General features: G+C 35.9%; 1 protein-coding gene across 1 annotated transcript in view; it reads right to left on the bottom strand.

Annotated features, from left to right (window-relative positions):
• The window catches only part of LOC149777676 (uncharacterized), a 75,569-nt gene that overhangs the window by 26,968 nt on the left and 23,142 nt on the right, over nt 1–25,459 (bottom strand). The window contains exons 2-3 of the mRNA XM_089940387.1: nt 3,672–3,790; nt 2,013–2,209 (exon numbers count right to left, since the gene is read on the bottom strand). Of these exons, the coding sequence (XP_089796513.1) occupies nt 2,013–2,209; nt 3,672–3,756 (282 nt within the window). The 5' untranslated portion in view covers nt 3,757–3,790. The remainder of the gene's footprint in view (nt 1–2,012; nt 2,210–3,671; nt 3,791–25,459) is intronic.

The following is a 25,459-nucleotide window of genomic DNA, read 5'->3' as shown; positions in this document are numbered from 1 at the left end:
CTGGATGACAGATCAGCTAGGACCAAGACATCATCTTAAAAGTCTTGAAAGGAAAAGGTCCATGTTGATATCAAATCCATTCAAAAGGTGGAATAATAATGATTTTTCAAGATGGCCACTGTGGCAGCCATGTTAGGTGTTAGATTATCATCATTTTTATTCAGACCCAAATAGACATCATCAGATAGCTTTTAAACAAAACCCAAGTTGATATGGCTGTCAATTCAGAAGAAATAGTGATAACAAGATTTTCAAGACAGCCACAGTGGAGGACATTTATGATATCAAAGTAGAACCATTTTCATTTAGAATCAACCAGACATCATAAAAGTCTTTTGGTGAAAACCTGATGTTGATATGACTGTCCATTCAGTAGGTATGGCAATAACAAGATTTTCAAGATGGCTGCTATGCTGTCCATGTTGGACATCAGACCAAACTGACATCACATGTTGGATATCAGACTGGCACCATTTTCATTTAGGACCATACTGACATCACATTTTGGATATCAGACTGGCACCATTTTCATTTAGGACCAAACTGATATCACATTTTGGATATCAGACTGGCACCATTTTCATTTAGAATCAAACTGACATCACATTTTGGATATCAGACTGGCACCGTTTTCATTTAGGACCATACTGACATCACATGTTGGATATCAGACTGGCACCATTTTCATTTAGGACCATACTGACATCACATTTTGGATATCAGACTGGCACCATTGTCATTCAGGACCATACTGACATCACATGTTGGACATCAGACTGGCACCATTTTCATTTGGGACCATACTGACATCACATTTTGGATATCAGACTGGCACCATTTTCATTTAGGACCATACTGACATCACATGTTGGACATCAGACTGGCACCATTTTCATTTAGGACCAAACTGACATCACATGTTGGACATCAGAATGGCACCATTTTGAGTTAGGACCATACTGACATCACATTTTGGATATCAGACTGGCACCATTTTCATTTAGGACCATACTGACATCACATGTTGGACATCAGACTGGCACCATTTTCATTTAGGACCATACTGACATCACATGTTGGACATCAGACTGGCACCATTTTGAGTTAGGACCATACTGACATCACATTTTGGATATCAGACTGGCACCATTTTCATTTAGGACCATACTGACATCACATGTTGGACATCAGACTGGCACCATTTTCATTTAGGACCATACTGACATCACATGTTGGACATCAGACTGGCACCATTTTCATTTAGGACCATACTGACATCACATGTTGGACATCAGACTGGCACCATTTTGAGTTAGGACCATACTGACATCACATTTTGGATATCAGACTGGCACCATTTTTATTTAGGACCATACTGACATCACATGTTGGACATCAGACTGGCACCATTTTCATTTAGGACCAAACTGATATCACATGTTGGACATCAGACTGGCACCATTTTCATTTAGGACCAAACTGACATCACATTTTGGATATCAGACTGGCACCATTTTCATTTAGGACCATACTGACATCACATGTTGGACATCAGACTGGCACCATTTTCATTTAGGACCAAACTGATATCACATGTTGGACATCAGACTGGCACCATTGTCATTTAGGACAAAACTGACATCACATTTTGGATATCAGACTGGGACCATTTTCATTTAGGATCAAACTGACATCACATAAAGTCTTTAACTGAAAACATGTTAAAGAGAAGTAGCAAAAACAAGCCTTTCAAGATGAATGTTAGGTGACCATATTAGATGTCTGAGTACCGACATTTTCATTTAGGACCACCTAGACTTTGGAATGAATGTGTGGATGTATGTGTAAAGTTTCCTAGCAATTCATTTAGCAATTAAACAAACTTGTGCTAATCAACAGAAGGATGTAGGATGACAACAGCTGATGGACAAATGGCTATCACATATGCTGGTCTGGTCTATAACCAGCAGACCTAAAAGCTGGTAAACAAGACAGAAAGCAAGGCTACAAACCATGTTTGGAGTGCTGGAAAAGCCAATCCCAAGAAATTTCCCATCCATCACCTTGGCTTTAATACTAAACCAAGCCACATCGGTAGCTGGGTCAAACTTCCATACGGCAAAATAGGAGCAGTTGGTGCCTAATGGATCCTGGCAGCCAGTGGCGTTATTTGAATTCCCTGAGCATGGCCATGGATCTCCAAAGTTTCCTAAAATGTTTTCATTAGAAAATATTATGAAACACTTAAAATGTCCCCTGACCTAAATCATGAATAGTAATTTAAAGCAAGAGTTCTATGCCATAAATGACAGATGCTTTTTGTTGAGGTGGGGGAGGTCATAAAGAGTGGTTTTCATTCCACATGATTACGGAATATTCATGACATAAGAACTTTCAAAAGTGATACAACTCATGAATATTTTTACATCATTAAACTTTCATTAATTTTTCAGTTGTCAGCAAAATAAAAATGACACTTTTTATGTTATTAAATCATGGTAATGAAAAATACTTTTGCAAAACAAATATATTTTCCTTCCTAAAGTCACTTCTATTTTCTGATTTATAGTTACCTTTTGTAAAATAAAATTGTATCTTGTTTTCTTTCTTGGTCAACATTATTCACTTTTGTAGTACCTTCTAATGTCAACTCCAAAAATATCACAACTTCAATGTTTAGAGTTGTTAATCTTGTTTTGTTCCCACTAAGATCTCATACACACTATTCCTACTAAAATTTCATGCACACTGTTCCCAATAAAATCTCATAACACTGTTCCCACTAATCTCCCACACATTCTATTCTAAATAAAATCTCATAACAATGTTCCCACTAAACTCCCACACATTCTGTTCCAACTAAACTCTCATGCACACAATCACTACAAAGATCTCCTCACAATGCACACTGTCCTCAATAAGATCTCTTATGTTTTGTTCCCACTAAAATCTCATATGCACTATTCTCACTAAAATCTCATGCACACTGTCCACACTCAAAAGATCTCATACACCAGTAATAATAAAACTTTCTCATGACACTATTCAACTAAACTCTCAAATACACTGTTCCAATAAAAAGTAATCTTGCACACCATTGCAAATAAAATCTCACAAACTGTTCCCACTAAAATCTCAGGCTCACTGTTTCTCTAGTCCAACAATTATCATCTGATTTAGTGAAACTATGACAAATGACTTTTAATTAACACTTTGAAAATTTCATTAAAAAATATGATTAAAAAGTATCAAAGTTTTAATCATTTTAAATCATACAATATCTTTTCCATGATAAGAACGATCAGCTTTTTGTAGATTTGACAGGGTCTGGAGGAGTTTCTTATTACAAGATGTAGATATCCATAGTAAATATCTCCCAACAATAAGTATATGGAGAGGGTGGTGGCAGGGATTTATCATTGGAAAATTATGATAATGCGATATAGTGATACCTAGATAGGTGTTCCAGTTGGCTCTTGTCCATCAGCAAAGCAATTCCAGTCAGAAGTGACTCAGCATATCACACAATAGGGTCATCTTTATTAAGGGTCATTTTCTTTTACCCTGGGTTTTTAGTTGAGTCACTAAGACTAATCTATAGTGAAGTGACTATTCTATGTTGGTAGAGAGTAGTAAGTAAATGAAGACTCAATCCATTTCTCTTAACTTACCTGGTGGGGTGGGGTTCTGGGCACTTGTTTCTGCAGCAGATACCAATAATAGCAGCACAGGCAGAATGACCTTCCTAAGCCACATCTTGGGGATGATTCCAAAAGAATTATCCTCCCCTCTGAAAAACAGCATTATCAAATCCCTTATTAAATTTTCCAACAACACACTGTGGTTTCTATCTGTTGATTGTGTGTATGTTGGTCAAGCACGTGTGTATTTTATAGCGATATTGTGACATTTTGGAGGATTGGGGGGCTTAGAGCTTTTTGACACAAGAGTAATAAATAAACTTTTAATTTTACAGAAATTAGAACTTAAACAAGGTGTGCCACCCAACTTCAAAATCATAGAAGATAAGTCTGAGTTCTTTGGTGATGCGATGTAAATATGCAAACCTATTAATGACAGGAACACTGTTTAGTCCTTTCGTCATGTGATATAAATATATAAACCTATTCATGACATGAACTACAAAGCCTTTTAATGATGTGATATTTAAACTTGTTAATGCCATCAAAACTGCAATGATTTGTCAAAAGTCCCTTTTCTAGCGGCCTTGGACATGTTTCTTGCATGCAAAATTTAATAATACCATGTCCCGAATATTTTTTATTCACAATTTAAAAAACTTTTTTGTAAACAACATAATCTGAACCTTCTTAATATATCATCCATCAAAAGTAATTTATCTATCCTACATTATTAATCCCATGATAATCCCATCCCTACATTATTAGTCCCATGATAATCCCATCCCTACATTATTAATCCCATGATAATCCCATCCCTACATTATTAATCCCATGATAATCCCATCCCTACATTATTAATCCCATGATAATCCCATCACCACATTATTAATCCCATGATAATCCCATCACTACATTATTAATCCCATGATAATCCCATCCCTGCATTATTAATCCCATGATAAGATGGAGGTGTAGCCTATTTAATTTCATGATAAAATGAAGGTGTAGCCTTATTGATCCCATTAAGGGATCAGAGTGTGGTCTAATTAATCCTATGATAAAATAAGTGTGTAACCTAATTAATCCCATGATAATCCCATCACTACATAATTAATTCCATCATAATCCCATCCTAAAAGTATTAATCTCATGATAATCCCATCCCAACATTATTAATCCCATGATAATCCCATCCCTACATTATTAATCCCATGATAATCCCATCAATACATAATTAATTCCATGAAAATCACATCCTAAAATTATTAATCTCGTGATAATCCCATCCCTACATTATTAATCCCATGATAAGATGGAGGTGTAGCCATTTAATTCCATGATAAAATGAAGGTGTAGCCTTACTGATCCCATTAAGGAGTCGGAGTGTGACCTAATTAATCCCATGCTAAGATGAGAGTGTAACCTAATTAATCTCATGATAATCTGACTGTAGTCTAATTAATCCCATGATAAAATGAGAGTCTAGCCTAATTAATCCCACGATAAGATGAGTGTAGCCTAATTAATCCCATGATAAGATGAGAGTGTAGCCTAATTAATCCCTTGATAAAATGAGTGTGGCCTAATTAATCCCATGATAAAATGAGCGTGGTCTAATTAATCCCATGATAAGATGAGAGTGTAGCCATTGCTATCCAAGCCCCGTGGCCCGCGGGCTGATTTTAAATGGCCCGCCAGAGCTCGAGCAGTAGTCGTTGATTTCAGTTTTCTGCTACGGCCCTCGGCTTAAAGAAAAACATTTTTCAGTGGCCCATGGTGTCAAAAAGGTTGGACAGAACTGGTGTAGCCTAATGAATGCCATGATAAAATGAATGTGACCTAATTAATCCCATGATAAAATGAGAGTTTATCCTAATTTATCCCACGATACGATGAAAGTGTAGCCTGATTAAATTTGGCTAAAGGTAAGAGAGTGCTTATTATCAGATGAACAGATCGCATGTAAATATTTGCCAATTTTTTTAACAATCGTCGAACGGAATCGTCTTCAAGCTTTGGCTATTCGTTATATAAGTACAATATTCTTCATCATTCAGTCAATACTGAACGCTTTCCGACAGCGATTAACAACTTAACTATGTCCAGCATATAGTACGAAAGTGGACTTATAATAAATATGAACGTAACCGCGGATAAGAACTAATTTATTCTGCTTATTTGTTAAGCCAACGCATTCTGTATTTGCAAGCGTATAACAGTGTATACTCATCTATAAAAATAACAATACACAAACTAGGTGTAGGCTTATCAAGCATGGGTTTATCAATAGGTAACGTATACTCGGGTATACGTCGATTCCAGCTGCAAACAACACAGACTCCGATCTGCCACTAAAATAGTGTATATCAGGATCCATATTGTTTGTTCTATGTATTGCCTCTAAATTGCATAAATCCAGATCTGCCAGAAAAGGATGCGATGGCAGAGTTAGGTCTGTGCGAAGTTGCTTTTGGTCTGGACTTACAAGCGGAAAAATGTGGTATTTAGATGGTTTAGTGTCCTGTATACCTAGGACACTGTATCTGCAAGTCTATAACGGTACACACCCAACTGAAAAAAGTGTAAACCTGGGAGATGTACTCATCAAGCATGGGTCTTTAATCAGATGAATATAGTATTTAGTTTGTTTGGCATTCAGTCTACATGGGACACTGTATATGCAAGTCTATAACGGTACACACCCAACTGAAAAGTGTAAACCTTGGCGATGGACTCATCAAGCATGGGTCTTTAATCAGATAAATATGGTATTTAGTTTGGACACTGTATATGCAAGTCTATAAAAGAAAATACCAAACACAATGTTAAATCATCAGGGATGGGTTTAACACAAAAACAATACGGTAGTGAGGCTCTTCTCTAACACACCACTGCCTTTGCTAGTATATAAGAACATGCGTGTGTGTGTGTGTGTGTGTGTGTGTGTGTGTGTGTGTGTGCCCGCGCACGCTTGTGTGAGTGTGTATGTTACTGAGAACAAGCATATACCTCAACTCTTTACCCGCTTTCAAACAACATCTCAAGTTTTAGAAAAGGACGCACTCAATTTTTGCATGTTGATTTGTTACAATTCTATCGTCTTACACTAAGTAAGAGAAAGTAATTTATTTTCCAAAAATACTAAGCGAAAATTTAAAAAGAATTCCCAATATTGTCAATTAAATCCCAAATAATAATTTAAGTTTTATCAAAAGTCCAAATTGTACGAAGTGCCAACTGATTTCCATTGGTATTCCAGATAAGTGCCAATACTGAATGTGTTGATGTGCCTATCGTCTCTACTACTACTACTACTACTACTAATAATAATAATAATAAGAATAACAATAATAATAATAATAATAATAATAATAATAATATCACAATAATAAAATTCAAAAATGCTCTTGTCTGAATTCACTCTAACTCCAAAATTAATGTTTCTGTCCAATATTGAATGTGTTCATGTACCTGTAGTCTCTAATATGCTAATATGCCACTAGATTGGATTGTGGTGATGTGCTGTGAATCTTTTGATTTATCACAATAATATAATCCAAAAATGTTCTTGTATGAATTCACTCTAACTCCAATTTAATGTTTCTGTCCAATATTGAATGTGTTGATGTACCTGTAGTCTCTAATATGATAATATGCCACTAGATTGGATTGTGGCGATGTGCTGTGAATCTTTTGATTTATCACAATAATATAATCCAAAAGTGTTCTTGTATGAATTCACTCGTACTCCAAATTAATGTTTCTGTCAAAGAATATTATTAATGGGCACTTTGTATTTCCAGCGAATAATAATTTGAATAACTGACTCCACCCAAATACAATCTTCACCACAACAATACGACTGATTCTGTTAAGGACGTTAATGCAAGAGTGAGTAATTTATCAAGTAAATAGCATTATATATAATTTAAAAAAGCTAAGACAATAGTGGAACCAGGATGAGGGTCAAAAGCCCATTTCTGGAAAATTCTAATATGTCAACAAGATAAAATCTGCTGTTAAAATTAAAATATAAAAAATACAACATGGTAAACATTAGGAAGACCAATGTCCCGAACTCAGATTAATAAAAACATGTTTCCTTTAATAATGATGTGAATAATTAGTCCACACTCATAGAAAATTTTAGCAATGTATTATGTTGTTTACAAAATGAATGGCTCTGGACATGTACACAGTGAAAATGAGTTTGGATAAGGTCAAGTACAAAATATAAATGTATGTAACATACGCTCATTAAGAAAAGACAATAAATAATACAAATTAGCACTGCATAAGTGATTACTTGTAAGCTAGGGTTCGGATCTGAACAAAAGCTTTGTACAACGATATGAATTACCTGATATTAATTACCTGATATACCTGATATTAATTACCTGTACTTTAGGCTCAAAATGCACACTGACTTGCAATCTGACATTTTGCAAACATTACGGGGGGGGGGGGGGAGGGGCACACAGTTTAACTTTATTTCTGTTTATTTATCAAGAAATAGTTAGGAAAGCCATGCCTGGAGTTGCAATATCATGTTTCTCATATCATGCCTCAGAGCCAGGTCAATCTAATACATTTTTCAAATGTAGTGACTGGCTCCAAAACAGACAAATATATATTTTAGCAAGTATTTCTGTAGTGTTGGTAAGCAATTCAAACTAATAAACGACAACCCTGGTAAGCAATTCAAACTAATAAACGACAACCATGGTAAGCAATTCAAACTAATAAACGACAACCCTAGTAAGGAATCCAAAATAATAAACGACAACCATGGTAAGCAATTCAAACTAATAAACGACAACCATAGTAAGAAATTCAAACTAATAAACCACAATCCTGGTAAGCAATTCAAACTAATAAACGACAACCCTGGTAACCAATTCAAACTAATAAACGACAACCCTGGTAAGCAATTCAAACTGATAAAGACAACCCTGGTAAGCAATTCAAACTAATAAATTACAACCCTAGTAAGCAATTCAAACTAATAAACAACAACCCTGGTAAGCAATTCAAACTCATAAACGACAACCCTGGTAAGCAATTCAAACTAATAAACAACAACACTGGTAAGCATTTCAAACTAATAAACGATAATCCTGGTAAGCAATTCAAACTAATATATGACAACCATGGTAAGCAATTCAAACTAATAAACGACAATCCTGGTAAGCAATTCAAACTAATAAACGACAACCATGGTAAGCAATTCAAACTAATAAACGACAATCCTGGTAAGCATTTCAAACTAATAAATGACAATCCTTCACTGGCTTAACCAGAAATGTCGTTTAAGGGAAGCGCAAACAGGCAAGGGGTCTCTGAGACAGAATCCAGAGGGCCACGCTGTAAAACCCCCAGAATTCCCTGCTTTAGCGGCATTTCCATTACATCATTTTAACAAGTCAACTGTAAAGAAAACCTACTTTAGGAAATGTTAGGACTGTTTCGCGCTACAAACATTAATTTCTGTTATTGGTGGAGGAGGGCACTGACAGCCATCCCCAAATCCACCTCCAGCCCTTGAACACTTGTCAACTTATAGTGCAGTGATAATTCTAAATGCTTTTCTCCACCATAAAGATTATTTATAATACACGAATAACAATGCAATATACAAGAAGTTCCAGATCAAAAACATGACAAACCCTACCTAGGTATTATTTATACAGATCTATATCTGGAATTAGGTCCGTTTCATTGTAATAGACAAAAACAAATGATTACAGTCTGGTTTTCAATTGAGTAAAGAAACCAGTAAGTATTTGTACTATGCCAAAAGATCCAGACAAAACAATCATACAAGTTCAGACACATACTGAGTTATCAAACATTCAGTGAATTGGGTTATTTTAGTAAACGTAATGTCCTTCAGCTGTCAAATAATATATGCTGGCACACTTTACGAATCAAATTAATTACTACATTAACAGTGTATGTGTAAATTGTAGTACCATATTAAACCAAGAATGTGTACATCACAGTTCTGGAAAAATAACCTAAAAATACAACTTAACTGAAATAATGTGTGGAAGAATGGACATGGGTACAGCATAAACTCCTAGGACATAATGGTGTAAGGCCTGACACGCAATATGAAATTCCTAACACACAATGCTGTAAGGACTGACACACAATATGAAATTTCTAACATAATACATTGTAATGCCTGACATGCAATATGAAATTCCTAACACATAATGCTGTAAGGCCTGACACACAATATGAAATTCAAAACGCATAATGCAAGGCCTAACACACAATATGAAATTCCATACAGATAATGATGTAACGCCTGACACAATATTAAATTCTTAACACAATGTTATAAGTTCTGACACAATATGAAATTCCTAACACATAATGTTACAAGGCCTGACACAACGCATACATATCCTAGCACATAATGTTGTAAGGCCTGACACATAATATATAATACCTAACACATAATGTAAGGCCTAGCACACAATTTGAGATTCCTAACACATAATGTTGTAAGGCCAGACACAAAACATGATTCCTAATACATAATGTTGTAAGGCCAGACACAAAACATGATTCCTAATACACAGTGTTGAAAAGCCTGATACACAGTATGTAATTTCTAACACAGAATGCCGCAAGGACTGAAACATAATATAAAATTCATAACTCGTAATGCTATTAGGCCTAACACGCAATATGAAATTCATAACTCGTAATGCTATTAGGCCTAACACGCAATATGAAATTCATAACTCGTAATGCTATTAGGCCTAATACGCAATATGAAATTCATAACACGTTATGATGTTAGGCCTGACATGCAATATGAAATTCATAACACGTTATGATGTTAGGCCTGACATGCAATACGAAATTCATAACACGTTATGATGTTAGGCCTGACATGCAATATAAAATTCATAACACGTTATGATGTTAGTCCTGACATGCAATATAACATTCATAACACGTTATGATGTTAGGCCTGACATGCAATATGAAATTCATAACATGTAATATTGTTAGACCTAACACGTAATATGAAATACTGCATATGTTAGAAACAGCGGGTCTTGCCTGGTCCATTTTAGAAGTCAACATCACAATCTGGTGACAATAACTAATAACTGATATATCTACATTTATTAATATTTTACTGACTTTTCTGATGATTGTCACCCTTATCTAAGTCTATAATACCACTTTTAAATACGTTTATACATGTATCTCAGAGCTTCCTGGGTTTACCATTACACAAGTCAGAACAACGGCAAGACAACAATACCTTTAAGTAAATGATAGTCAACGATTCCCCTAAAACAGACGAAATAAATCAATAACTCGAAAGAAAACACTTGTAAATAGCATGCACATACCAAAGCGCATCTAACATGCCCAAGCACACCTAACATAATCAAGAGCACTTAACATACCCAAGCACATCTACCATACTCAAGCACATCTAACATGCCCAAGAACACCTAACATACTCAAGCACATCTAACATACTCAAGCACATATAACATACCCAAGCACATCTAACATACCCAAGCACACGTAACATGCACAAGCACACCTAACATACTCAAGCACACCTAACATACTCAAGCATATCTACCATACTCTAGCACATCTAACATACCCAAGCACATCTAACATACCCAAGCACATCTAACATACTCAAGCACACCTTACATACTCAAGCACACCTAACATACTTAAGCACATCTACCATACTCTAGTACATCTGACATACCCAAGTACATCTAACATACTCAAGCACACCTAACATACTCAAGCACACCTAACATACTCAAGCACATCTACCATACTCTAGCACATCTGACATACCCAAGCACATCTAACATACTCAAGCACACCTAATATACTCAAGAACACCTAACATACTCTAGCACATCTAACATACCCAAGCACATCTAACATACTCAAGCACACCTAACATACTCAAGCACATCTACCATACTCTAGGACATCTCACATACCCAAGCACATCTAACATACTCAAGCACACCTAATATACTCAAGCAAACCTAACAGACTCAAGCACACCTAACATACATAGCACACCTAACATACCCATGCACACCTAACATACTCAAGCACATCTACCATACTCAAGCACACCTAACATAAGCACACCTAACATACTCAAGCACATCTACCATACTCAAGCACATCTAACATACCCAAGCACATCTACCATACTCAAGCACATCTACCATACTCAAGCACACCTAACATAAGCACACCTAACATACTCAAGCACATCTACCATATTCAAGCACACCTAACATACCCAAGCACATCTAACATACTCAAGCACACGTAACATACTCAAACACACGTAACATGCTCAAGCACACGTAACATACTCAAGCATACCTAACATACCCAATCACATCTAACATTCCCAAAGCACATCTAACATACTCTAGCACACATAACATACTCAGGCACATCTATCATACTCAAGCACACCTAGTATACCCAAGCACGCCTAACATACTCATGCACATCTAACATACTCTAGCACATCTAACATACCCAAGCACACCGAACATACTCAACTCAAACACACATAACAACTCAAGCTCACCTAACATACTCAAGCATACTTAACATACTCAAGCATATCTAACATACTCAAGCACACCTAACATACTCAAGCACACGTATCATATTCAAGGACATCTAACATACCCAAGCACACCTATCATACTCAAGCACACCTAACATACTCAAGCACACATAACATATTTAAGCACACCTAACATACTCAAGCACACCTAACATACTCAAGTACACCTATCATATTCAAGGACATCTAACATACCCAAGCACACCTATCATACTCAAGCACACCTAACATTCTGAAGCACACCTAACATAATCAAGCACACCTATCATACTCAAGCACATCTAACATACCCAAGCACACCTAACATACTCAACAATTCAATAGTCATTTAAAATCATGTTTTGTGTGCTGATGAAAATTATATTTTCCAGTAAAGAAATTTTGACCAAATGTTTTAAGCATTTGATATGCATTAGCTTAATCTCCTATTTTATTTACTTTATCCTCGATGCCGCTTGTTTTAAAATTTTTTTACACATTCTTTATATTCCATCTTGTTGAATTCATGCTTATATTTGGAAAGGTTTATCTTTCTTGAGGATTTTTTTGCAATTCTTTATTTTGATAATTTTGGAATTCGACTTTTAGTTGCCACAATAAAGACTATTATACCAAAGTGTCATTAAAAATACATACATGCATACACACACACACACACACACACACACACACACATATTCATACATACATACTTACATACTCTGTCACTATTGCATACAGCTCATTCAAGTACAAGACCTAAAATATCACGACAAACCTGCTATGAACAACTTCCAAGCACTCAACCATTGGTCGCCTACTTCCTGCTGTAACACGAATTATCTCCAATTCAAAAGGTCAGTTGAAAGAATTTGTTTGAATTTTTTTCCGCAGAAGTTTCGTATTTTTCTCTACTGATGCAGGGAACATTTCTTATGTTAGTGACACAACTTCGAAAGAAATCACCGCTTCAGTGGCCTAGTGGTTAGAGCATCCGCCTCGGACGAGGGAGGTCGTGGGTTCGATCCCCGGTCGAGTCATACCAAAGACTTATACAATAAAAGATATGGTACTAAAAGCTGCCTCGTTTGGCGCTCAGCATTAAGATGTTAGTGTTAGGACTGGTCGACCTGGTGTCAGGATAATGTGTCTGGGTGGGACATCATGCTACATGTTTTCGGCATGATGTTCCAGTGCTAATCACTATGAACTGCCCCAATGCAGAAATCGTAGCGATATGACTGACATTTTTTTTTTTTAAAGCTACGTTAAAAGTCAAAATCACATCACAAAATCACATCGAAAGAAATCTCAAAACGTCAAGATTCTATCATACTCGGTAATGCATATATATATATATATATATATATATATATATATATATATATATATATATATATATATATATATATATAGGTAGATAGATACTAAGACCAAATAACAAGCATTTTTGTCAGTGTGGTTACTCACACGTATCAAAAAGCGCCAAAGGGGCACATCATATAATTTAAGCACTCGTTTCGTAGAAACAGAGCACATAATATTCTGCTTAAATTACCATAGTTTGCGACAGTTTATTGCCGTCTGGAATAATTGTCCCATTAAAAGGCAAGTAGATTCAATGTCAGTCGTTGTGATCATTGCCCTTTGGTGCATTATCAGCTTGCTATGAAGCCAGCTCAAGGTCAAACAAACTCGAAACGATTTCTCCGACTGAAGGGTCATTGCACCGGTCATGGACGACATCTCCTGACAACTAAGACAAGAAAGCATCTGCTGTTAAAAAAAATAAAATCCTTAAAAATAACACGATCACGATGAATTACCTGGAATGAATTCAGATCCTAAAAATAATACGATCACAAGGAATCATCTGGAATGAATTAAAATCCTTCAAATAATACCAACACGTGGAATTTATCCACCGGGGCTCGTATGTTGCTTACAATTGGCTTGTCATACATCAACTGTTATTTATAGTACATGTATGACAGGTCAATTGTAAGCAACGATACGAGCACCTGTGGAATTATCTGGAAATAATTCAACCCCTAAAAATAACACCATCACGCGGAATTACCTGGAATAAATACAAGTCCGTGAACACTGCGAAAAGTTCCAATACTCACAAGCGAGTGAAAAATTATTTCTGAGTTCATCAAGGGTAATGACTGAGAAGAAATACAGTAAAAGTCATTGAATAATGGAATTTATGAGATCATGATATGATGACGCATCAAATAATGCACAAAAATGCTAAAATTCACACTTCAATGTATCACATTTAAACTGATAAAGGGCCATAACTCTAAGTGCTATTATATCTGCAATTCATCAAATTCATCTGAGAAACAACATCCTTGTCAAATATGAAACTTTATGACAAATGATTTGATTGAACTCAAACAAAATAAATACTACAATATTCAAAAACCATTATTATTAATATTATCTATCAATAAGAGACTTAACTCTTTGCCTTTGTAATGAAGCCGCCCCCCTCAAAAAATGGATTAGAATCAAACAGAATAAGCGTTGCAAATCTTGTTTCCCAAAAGTTAGGATTTAATTTTTTAAAGAAATCAAAAGAACATGCACCACTGTATCATCTGGACATTACCACAGTAATACGCGCATTTAATAACCGTCTCCTGACAGATTGCTTTATTTCACGACAACTGTGTCATTTACGTTAATATGTCCATGTTTTTGTATGTAACACTATTATAACACCTAATGACGTCAAAACGTCATGCAAAGAAAAGGGGCACAACGACCTAGGCATCCGAACTGTTTCAAAGTCACTTCAATCCAGTATTCTACTTTCGGACAATCAGTATTTGTCGTCATGCGATAATTCGAATCTTACAAGTGTTCTCGTTTCAAATGAAAGTTATGAAACTCGTGCAGTAATTTCATTCTTCATCTCGCCAGTGCGAGAAAATGATAGAGATTATTAGACACGTGTCATAAATCATTTTAAAAGAGCACCTATGTAAGATCCGTCGTTCATCGACATCGTAATGTATGTGTATTTTACGTATTGTATATTATTTACATTATCTTGAAATCGCTCTCCGTTTTTGTCATAAGCATATTTATAAAAGAAATAAATCAAATATCAAACTTCAATGAATCTTGTGAAGCCAGTGAGTCTTTAACCCAACCTAAAAGAATTCCCTTCCCTACAAAAAAATCCCACCAATTTTTGTAAGTATAGAATATGATCAATTAAAAATAGACGATATTTGGTAGTTTCATAACATAGATGCATTCGTAACTTATCACACACTCCTTGTTTTGTAAACAACCAAGGTGCTCCAAATGACAGTTATTGATTTACAGATACATTTGAGGCATGATATGTACGATTATCTGTGAAATTCCGAATGTGTCGTTATTATTTCATTCTGATTACAATACGACTTTTACGAATTGATGACCACTAATAAACAGTCCGTCATCCTAGACGCCATCATTTCTATAATATACGTCATGCAAAATTTGCATATTGCAAAATATACGCAGGAAACATCAGTAGGGATCACGGATGGTTAAATGAAGGAACAAACAAATGGATGAAAATGTTAAATTATTTAAAATAAAGAAATGCTGATAACAAAAGGTACATCTTTGCCACTAATCCAATAAGTGTAAGAAATTACAAAGTCACAGATCAACCACTAATCCAATAAGTGTAAGAAATTACAAAGTCACAGATCAACCACTAATCCAATAAGTGTAAGAAATTTCAAAGGCACAGATCAACCACTAATCCAATAAGTGTAAGAAATTACAAAGGCACAGATCAACCACTACTCCCGTAAGTGTAACATATTACAAAAGTACATATCAACCACTACTCCCATAGGTGTAACAAATTACAAAGGCATAGATCAACCAATAATCCCATATGTGTAACAAATTACAAAGGCACAGATCAACCACTAATCCAATAAGTGTAAGAAATTACAAAGGCACAGATCAACCACTACTCCCGTAAGTGTAACATATTACAAAAGTACATATCAACCACTACTCCCGTAAGTGTAACAAATTACAAAGGCACAGATCAACCAATAATCCCATATGTGTAACAAATTACAAAGGCACAGATCAACCACTACACCCATAAGTGTAACATATTACAAAAGTACATATCAACCACTACTCCCATAAGTGTAACAATTTTCAAAAGGGCACATCAACCACAAGTCCAGTACATGTAACAAATTTCACAGGCAAATTTCAACCAGTAGTCCAATAGCTCTATCAAATCTCATCCACTACTGCAATAAGCGCAACAAAATTTCATATCTCAACCGTCTCAAAAAGACGTCTTAAATAATCTAGATTTTTTTATTGTTTTGTTGTTGTTGTAGGGTTTAACGCCATTTTTCAGCACAAGATAGGCTATACATGGCGGCCAGTATAACTGGTGGATGAAGAACCCTGGAAAACCCAGGGGAGAACCACCGACCCACGAGAAGCTACTGGCAGGCTTTCCCACGTACCCACGCCAGCCGAGCCTTGGACTCGAACCCACGCAGAGGTGAGATGGCAGTGATCCGGAACGTGAGCGCTTTAGACCACTCGGCCACTCGGGGCCCCCGGGACTTTTGAGACGGAAAGTAAGATTTTGATAGTCCGTGGTCGGTCAAACAGATCAAACATTAAAAATATTAAAACTGAAAACAAATACGAATAGAAAGGCCACATCTGCACACTACTATAAGATGTTGGCAAAATTTCAGAGAGCTATCTGAAACGGTTTTGGAGTTTTGTCACGGCAATGGATGGATGGATGGATGGATAGTTGTGATGGACATACAAACAATGAAATAAACAGAAAACATAAAATAATACAAGGACTTAAGATTTGTGAATAGCAAATAGGACGATTAGTCCGCTCATTTAAAATGTGTGCCTTTTGCGAGAAAATGACGTATGGTTTTGGCTTCACTCCGAATAGACGATCATGTGACTCACACCGGCTTAGTCTTGCATAAAAATGCCCTACTGAATTTGAGAGAAAATCGTGTTTTGGAGCCATTTTAGTTCATCAACGTTTGCGTACTAATAAAAACTGTACTTAAAAAAGTGTCTTGTACCGTCTTTACTTAAAACTTGTCTTTGAGAATTCGGATGAATAATACCAGGGTGCGCAGTTCGAGTACTGGAATAATATACGACATAGACAGCGATCGCCCAGGCCAATTTCAATATAGACAAATGTAACAAGCGTGCACTTGATAAAAAGTGACGAATCTGAAAGAAAGACATATAATGACGCAACGGGGTGGACAAGAAGTTGGGTGTCCTGGATCATGAAATAGAGGTAAACGCAATGAATCACGAACCATTATCCAAAACTGACTACAAAAGGTTACTTGTCAAATTAATGGTCTTGTGAACGGAATACAATCTTGAAATAAGATATCAGTGACCATGAAAAACAAGTGGCTATTTCAAGGTTGCTGCGACCAGCGACAGGTTTCTGGTCCTTGTTCTCTGAACAAATATGTTGAAACATCAGGTGACCATTATTTTATGTTCTCGAACTTTTAATAACATTGGGGTGGGTAGTTTTATTTGTACTGGGCATCTGTTGTCATGTAAAGCGGCGAGATTTGGATATTCATGTAATTAACAATGCAACATGGAGTGTACCAGGTCAAATTTCATGAACGCTGTAGTTTCGCCTTGTATGTCATGAATTAAAGACATAACGAATGTTATACTCACAATTTCGAAGATAAAAAAAAATCTCCCTATCGATTTAAGTCCTTTAAGTTTGCCAGGCTCGGAAGCAAGCGGCCACCCATATCGACACCACCCAACGTTTCAATAGGCAATGCGCTCATATTTCACCTCCAGCTGTTATGTCAACATTAATCCCAAATGGACTGGAAAGGCCAGTGGAAACTCGGACTACTGGGGATCTATAACAATCTGTATCAAATCCGGGGAAGGAAAGGTCAGAGGAATCTCTGACTACTGGCGTCTGTACCAACCGGGAAATGTCAGAGGAAAATTGGACTGTTGGGGTCTATAACAATCTGTATGAAAAATGGGGCGGAAAAGGTCAATGAAAACTTGGACTGTTAGGGTCTATAACAATCTGTATCAAAAATGGGGCGGAAAAGGTCAACGAAAAATTGGACTGTTGGGGTCTATAACAATCTGTATCAAAAATGGGGCGAAAAAGGTCAATGAAAACTTAGACTATTGGTGTACATAAGAATCTGTATTAAACATCAAGGCACATCGATCGTAAAATCTCACACCTACTGGGGTCTTTCTCCGTTTATTTGTCTGTGTTTTATTTTGCTGCTAAGACGCACAAATTTCTTCATTAGCTCAGTAGGTTAGTAATCATTAGAACAGTTAATTAAATCGGTGTATACAAACCTAACAACGTAACTTATGTACACAGGTCCGGATAGGAGGGGGTGGGTTCTGTGGTTTCCGGACCACTCGCCTGCTAACAAAATGGTACACTCAAACGTAGCCACTTGTCACTTGAAATTTGACCATCGTTTTATTCTTGTGCACTTGTATTGGGTATAATGCACACTTTGAGTAAATAGACACGTAGACTTTTGCTTTGGTGCGATTTCGAAGAAGGGCAGTGCCCTTCTGAAATTTTGATCCTCCTCCCCCGACACTTTCTTTGATCCGTTCCTGCTACACAAAGGGATTTGTAAACAAGATTTACCGCCAGTTCCTAAACATTCGTCTTCGTGATGCAGTCCCCCCACCACAAGTAGCACGTTGCTGAATGTACGTGTAACTTTCATGCGTACAATGTCAGTCTATATGATGTACTGAATGTAAACTTTTGATCCCAAACATTCTAAAATATATGGATATTTGTTCATGTGGGATATGTAACCATGTTAAGATCAGTTGTACAAAGTTAAATTCAAATAATCTGTTTGAATATTTCTTATGTAATTATATGTTGCCGAGTGGTCTAAAGCGCTCTCCGTTACGGATCACTGCCATCTCACCTCTGTCTGCGTGGGTTCGAGTCTCGGATTCGGCTAATGTGGGTATGTGAGAAAGCTTGCCAGTAGCTTCTCGTGGTTCGGTGGTTCTTTCTGGGGTTTTCCCGGGTTCTTCCTCCACCATTAATAATGGCCGCCATGTATAGCCTATAGTGTGCTGAAAAATGGCGTTAAACCCTACAACAACAACAACAACAACTTCATTTACCTAGATCGTACTGTTTTCTAGAATTAAGTGAAACATATTGTATCTTCTCTGATGTAGCCTGGTATCTGGAACAAAGTGTTAGAATTGGATCAGCTTGGAAGCGCTCCAGCAGTCCGGTGGTAATAGCATGGTTTCATAAGGACATGTGCAGTGTACTGCCATAAGTAACCAAGATTAGTTCATATCACCACACTGATATATAACACTTCAAAGACACGGCTTAGGTCTTCATGAGAGAGATTAGCGCCATTTTTCAGTAAGGCAGTGCCTCCCTAGAAACTATTTTCCTATCCCATTGTCACCTTTTGTAGTTATCGACATTGAAATGGAATGCATTTTTGCTATAAAACATGGTAGTGGTCCCATCAGATATTTAAATCTGAGTGTGCTATTAGTTATGCAAACAACTGCCTAAGTACCTGACACAATAAATGTGGAACATAGCAACTGTCATTGTTTCTTTAGTCTTTTATGCATCTGGACAGGCATACTGCGGTTTGCTGCCAAAATGACTATGAACTATGTTGCTTCACTACCCCTGGGAAAAATGTTATCAGTTGTACAGACCCAAACTACCATTTGTTTTAAATACCATTAATTAGTCAACTTTGCTGTCTAAAATTTGTCAAACTGTGTTTTAAAACTTGCATGAAAATTTAAGTTTTCAATAAAATTTAGTTTTTAAAATTTAAATGTTTTTTAATTGACGTTAAAATTAAATTTATCAACATTTTTAAAATTCAAACATATTTTCAGACAGGCCTTATCTTGTATTACAATTAAGTTTTTACTGCATAGAAAAATTCCTATAATTAAGCAATAATATATAGCAAATTTAGTTTTGGTTTCTCAAGAGCACTTGGACCAAAACTTGCACCCTGTGGAACACCAGCACTACATACTTTCTGACAGGTGTCATATGTTTTGTTTGCAAGGAAATTCAAAAAGACTTCATGTATAAAGTTGAAATAGGTGTAGCATGCAAATATAAAACTTTGACTAAAAGTGGCATAAAAAAAAATGGGGCCTGTCAGGAATCGGGTCACAATTAGTACTTCCAGTTCAGTACCCACGAATGTAGTTCTAGTCTATTTTTAGAACATTTTTTTCTCTCTCATTTTGTTGGGGATAGAAGAGTTTTATTTATGCATGTTTGGTAGGGATTTAAAGGTAACTGTTTATTCTTGAGAATATGAGCCTAGGGTGTGGTTGTTCGTGTGTATTTCGGCGACAGTGCACAGTGAGTAATAAGGCCTTTGTGATGATCCGTAAGTGAAATCTGTGTTCTGTTTACATTCTGCTCTGTTGACGGTCCAGCATCTCAAAAAAGAGCAGGTCAACCTTTGACAAGAACTTCACCGTGAAGTCATCTTTGAGGGCATTTTAGATTAACATATGATTTGTATTGAGTGTTAGACAGTGGAAAGGTCAGTACTTAGAAACAAATGTAAAGAACATATAGTAAAATTAATTGTGTAATATGGCCATAAACACTTTATTTTATAACCACCCAATTCTAGACTGGTTCCCTTTCTTCTATAGCATTTGTTCCTCTTTACCCTTAGTTGGCATTTTATCGGGGGTGGGGTTGTTTAATATGTTCATATTATTATGTCCTTTTACAGCGACATATTAATTTATTTGTTCTATTCTATTCTGTCGTAGAAACTGCTGTTATATGATAACATATTAATATAGTACAAAAATTACTGACTGAGATATTAGCTTTTTTTTAACAATAAACTACATCTATATAATGAAATGTGGTCAAAGTTAACTAAGCATGGATACTAAATTTATTATGCATTCTGTTATATTTTATTAAATATTATAATGTTTTCCTAAGATCGACTTTTAATTCGGTCTTATTAATTATTTTCTCCTTTCAATTGAAAACTGTATGTATCTATCTTATTCATTGTGTTTGTAACTCAATGATATGTAATTATATCTTTATGATAAAAGATGTGCACCGGAAATGAATGTATGAATCCTTGATGGAAGATCAGCAATGGGATACAAATGTTAACAAAACGTTACACCAAAGAACTGAGAATAAAAAAGGATATATTGATAACTAGACTAGGATGTGTACCAAGTGTAGACAAAATACTCGACTAATAGTTGTACCAAGTGTAGACTAATACTAGAATAATAGCTACCAAGTTTAGACTAAACTAGAATAATAGTTGTACCAGTGTAGACTAATACTAGACTACTCTATGTACCAAGTTTAACAGAGATATACTGCATAATTTCAGAGTTCTCCTTGGAAACGAAAGCGAGGTTAATGAAAGAATGTACAGCAAAGCGATTCTTAAAAAAATAAAGGATATTGAAACTTATCGATTGTGAACAACAACAGGCACATTTGAACCACTAGTCCAGTATGTTTACCAACTTTTGCCTTGAAACCGAAGTGTGGACAAGGAACTGATGGTTTGGATTGGTTTGGTGATTTACGGCACAGCAACATAACATGGTAATTTAGTGCCGAGGTAACTGCAGTAAAGTGCTACGGTGGCCGACCCTGGTTGATCTGATGATAGGATTCGAACCTGCACCCGAACGGTCGCGAGTCAAGCACGCTTAAACCAAAACCACGTCGACTTTTGCCTATATTAGTCACTTCTGACGACATACAGGAGAGTACATCGGGTATGTTCTATATTACCGATTTAGCAAGGGGTCTGGATGGATGGAAAAACGAACAAACCAACAGATATTTAAACTGAATAATTGTCAGTAGCAACATACGCAGCTGGACCTATAATCTAATACGTATACCATCCTTCATCGAGATACCTTGAATGTATTGTTGTTTTTTTTATATTGGCCAAGAAACGAAAGTGAGGATAACTGATGGATGAATAGACAAAAGAGGGGACAGAAACTTTTTTCAATATAGATTCTGAAAAATAGTGCTCCATAGTATCACTGATCCAATATATGTACCAACGTGTACCATGTTTCACAGAGATACACTTAACAGTTTGAGCTATCTTCCAAAAACTTAAATGCGGATAATGGTTATATGGACAGAAAAAGGACAGAAATTATATTATAAAAAGTATTGAAGATTAATATTTGCGAATAGAAAAGGCCTTCAAAGTCCCGTCCAACACGTGTAAGAAGTTTTATACATATTCTAGAATGGCATTAGAGTTATGCTTCGGAAATGAAAATGTGGATAATTGATGGATGGGATGACAGATAAACGGACAAAACCAATTAAATATTTGAACCGAAAAACCGTAAAAAGCAGATGGAACATCCGTACTCTTGGTCCAAACTGTGTACTTTAATAATGATACTTTGAACGGTTTGAGAATTACACTTAGGAAATGAAAGTGTGTATGATACATTGTGGACGGATAAATGAGATAAAGAAACGGACGAAACTATTTGGATTGGGATTTTTTTTAACGTAGCTTTAACAATTTTTCAGTCATATCGTTACGATCTGCAGTATGGTAGTTTATAGTGATGTCTAGCACTGGGGCATCATGCCTCAGACATGTAGCATGATGTCCCACTCAGTCACATTATCCTGACACCAGGCCGACCAGACCTAACACTAACGTCTTAATGCTGAGCGGCAAGCGAGGCAGCTGTTAGTACCATTTTTGTAAGTCTTTAGTATGACTCGGCCGGGGATCGAACCCACGACCTCCCGCATCCGAGGCGGACGCTCTAACCACTAGGCCACCGGAGCGGTCGGACGAAACCATAAAAAAAGCATTTAAGCAACAGAACGGTGATTACATCTGGACCATTTGTCCGATATGTTTATCTGGTTGCATGAAGATAATTGAACGGTGCTCCAGAAAGGAAAGCGAGGACGAATGATGTGTGAACAACAACAGCAACATAAAAAGAGGAAAATATAAAAATAATGAAACAGACGAATCGTGAATTGCAAAGGCATATCAGAACAGTTGCCCAATACATGTACAAGGTTTCATCAAGATATTTTTAAACGTGTTCGAGAATTATGCTGTGATATAAAAATGTTTGACGGACGAAAGACAGACACACAAATAATACACCTCTATTATAGGTATATCCCTCCATTGCCCTAAACCCCATTATTTTGGGGGATGGTGTGTTAAGGCAAATATTTTACCAACTGTTTCATTATCTGTCTTTCCAACAAAAGAAGGAAATTTATAAACTGTCACACTGCAGGCATCGAAGCGGTATGACTGAAAATTGGTAAAGGTACGTTTAAAAACATCACACACACACACACACACACACACACACACACACACATAAAATGGGAGGTAATATATTGACTTACTACACAATACAAAAATAAATTTAAAGCGAAAAACATGTTCTGAAAAAACCTATAATAATAATAATAATAACAAAGTCTTTAATTACAGAAGATAACCCTCTTTAGATATTTAAAATCAGAAGTAGGTGAAACTATATAAGCTCCGTACAAATTTATATAACGTATTTATGCTATATGAGTCGATGGGAGCCGTGGTAACTCTGCTGGAAGAGCCTCGAAATCGTAATACAAGGGTAGCAGGTTCGATACCAGTCCAGGCCAGACTCGGTATGATATCACCAAATAATATGTTACAAGTACCGCTAAAACCCGGTCAAAAGAAATTGTATTAAAAAGGAATATAAAGAAATTAACGGTCAAAGAATATATAGCGGATGCGTAAATTACTCTCTTTGATCATGTAGCCATTAAAATATTTTATGAAATTTCTTCACTTCCATGACAGTTTTTTAAAATTACTTAAAAATTCGGTCTCATGGTTTATCTTAGCTAGGTAACTGGCTTGTTTGGATTTTTAATTTTGGCGGGGGCACTCTCTCATAATTGTTGTTCATGTTTTTAGCTGGTTGTTATCACCTTGATTTTAAAATATCTAAAGAGGGTTATCTTCTGTAATAAAAGACTTGGTTATTATTATTATTATTATTATTATTGTTGTATTTTGGTATCCAATGTATATTTGCCACTGGACGTTACGATTCCAAGGTAGAAGATCCAAGTATGCATCAAAATCGCTTTTTTGAGTACGGTTTCATTAAAACTTGATTTGTATAGAGTATCCACTTCATAGAGTATTCACCTGATTTGTATAGAGTATTCGCTTGATTTTTATGAGTACTCACTTGATTTATATAGAGTACTCACTCGATTTGTATAGAGTATTCACTTGATTTGTATAGAGTATCCACTTTATAGAGTATTCACTTGATTTGTATAGAGTATCCATTTCATAGAGTATTCACTTGATTTGTATAGAGTATCCACTTCATAGAGTATTCACTTGATTTGTAGAGAGTATTCACTTGATTTGTATAGATTATTCACTTGATTTGTATAGAGTATTCAAAACCTTTTGTGTATAAAGCATTCAAAACTTGATGTTTGTGGAATATTCCTCAAAACTTGATGTGTATAGAGTATTCACTGAATGTGTATAGAATATTCAAAACTAAATGTGTATAGAGTATTCACTGAATGCGTATGGAATATTCAAAACTAGATGTGTATAGAGTATTCACTGAATGCGTATAGAATATTCAAAACTAAATGTGTATAGAGTATTCACTGAATGCGTATAGAATATTCAAAACTAAATGTGTATAGAGTATTCACTGAATGCGTATAGAATATTCAAAACTAGATGTGTATAAAGTATTCACTGAATGCGTATAGAATATTCAAACTAGATGTATATAGAGTATTCACTGAATGCGTATAGAATATTCAAAACTGAATGCGTATAGAATATTCAAAACTAGATGTGGAGTGTGTCCTCACTATGTTTACATAATATTTAAAATTTTGTGTACAGAGTAATTACTTGATGCGTATAGATTATTCAAAACTTTACTTGTACAGAGTATTCAAAACTCTACGTGTATAGAGTATAAAAAACTCTACTTGTATAGAGTATTCAAAACTTTATGTGTATAC

This window comes from Sinohyriopsis cumingii, chromosome 17 (genome assembly GCF_028554795.1).
Source record: "Sinohyriopsis cumingii isolate HCF-2022 chromosome 17, ASM2855479v2, whole genome shotgun sequence".
Taxonomy (NCBI): domain Eukaryota; kingdom Metazoa; phylum Mollusca; class Bivalvia; order Unionida; family Unionidae; genus Sinohyriopsis; species Sinohyriopsis cumingii.
The sequence above is the reverse complement of the archived record's forward strand: the minus strand, read 5'-3'. Positions and strand labels throughout refer to the sequence as shown.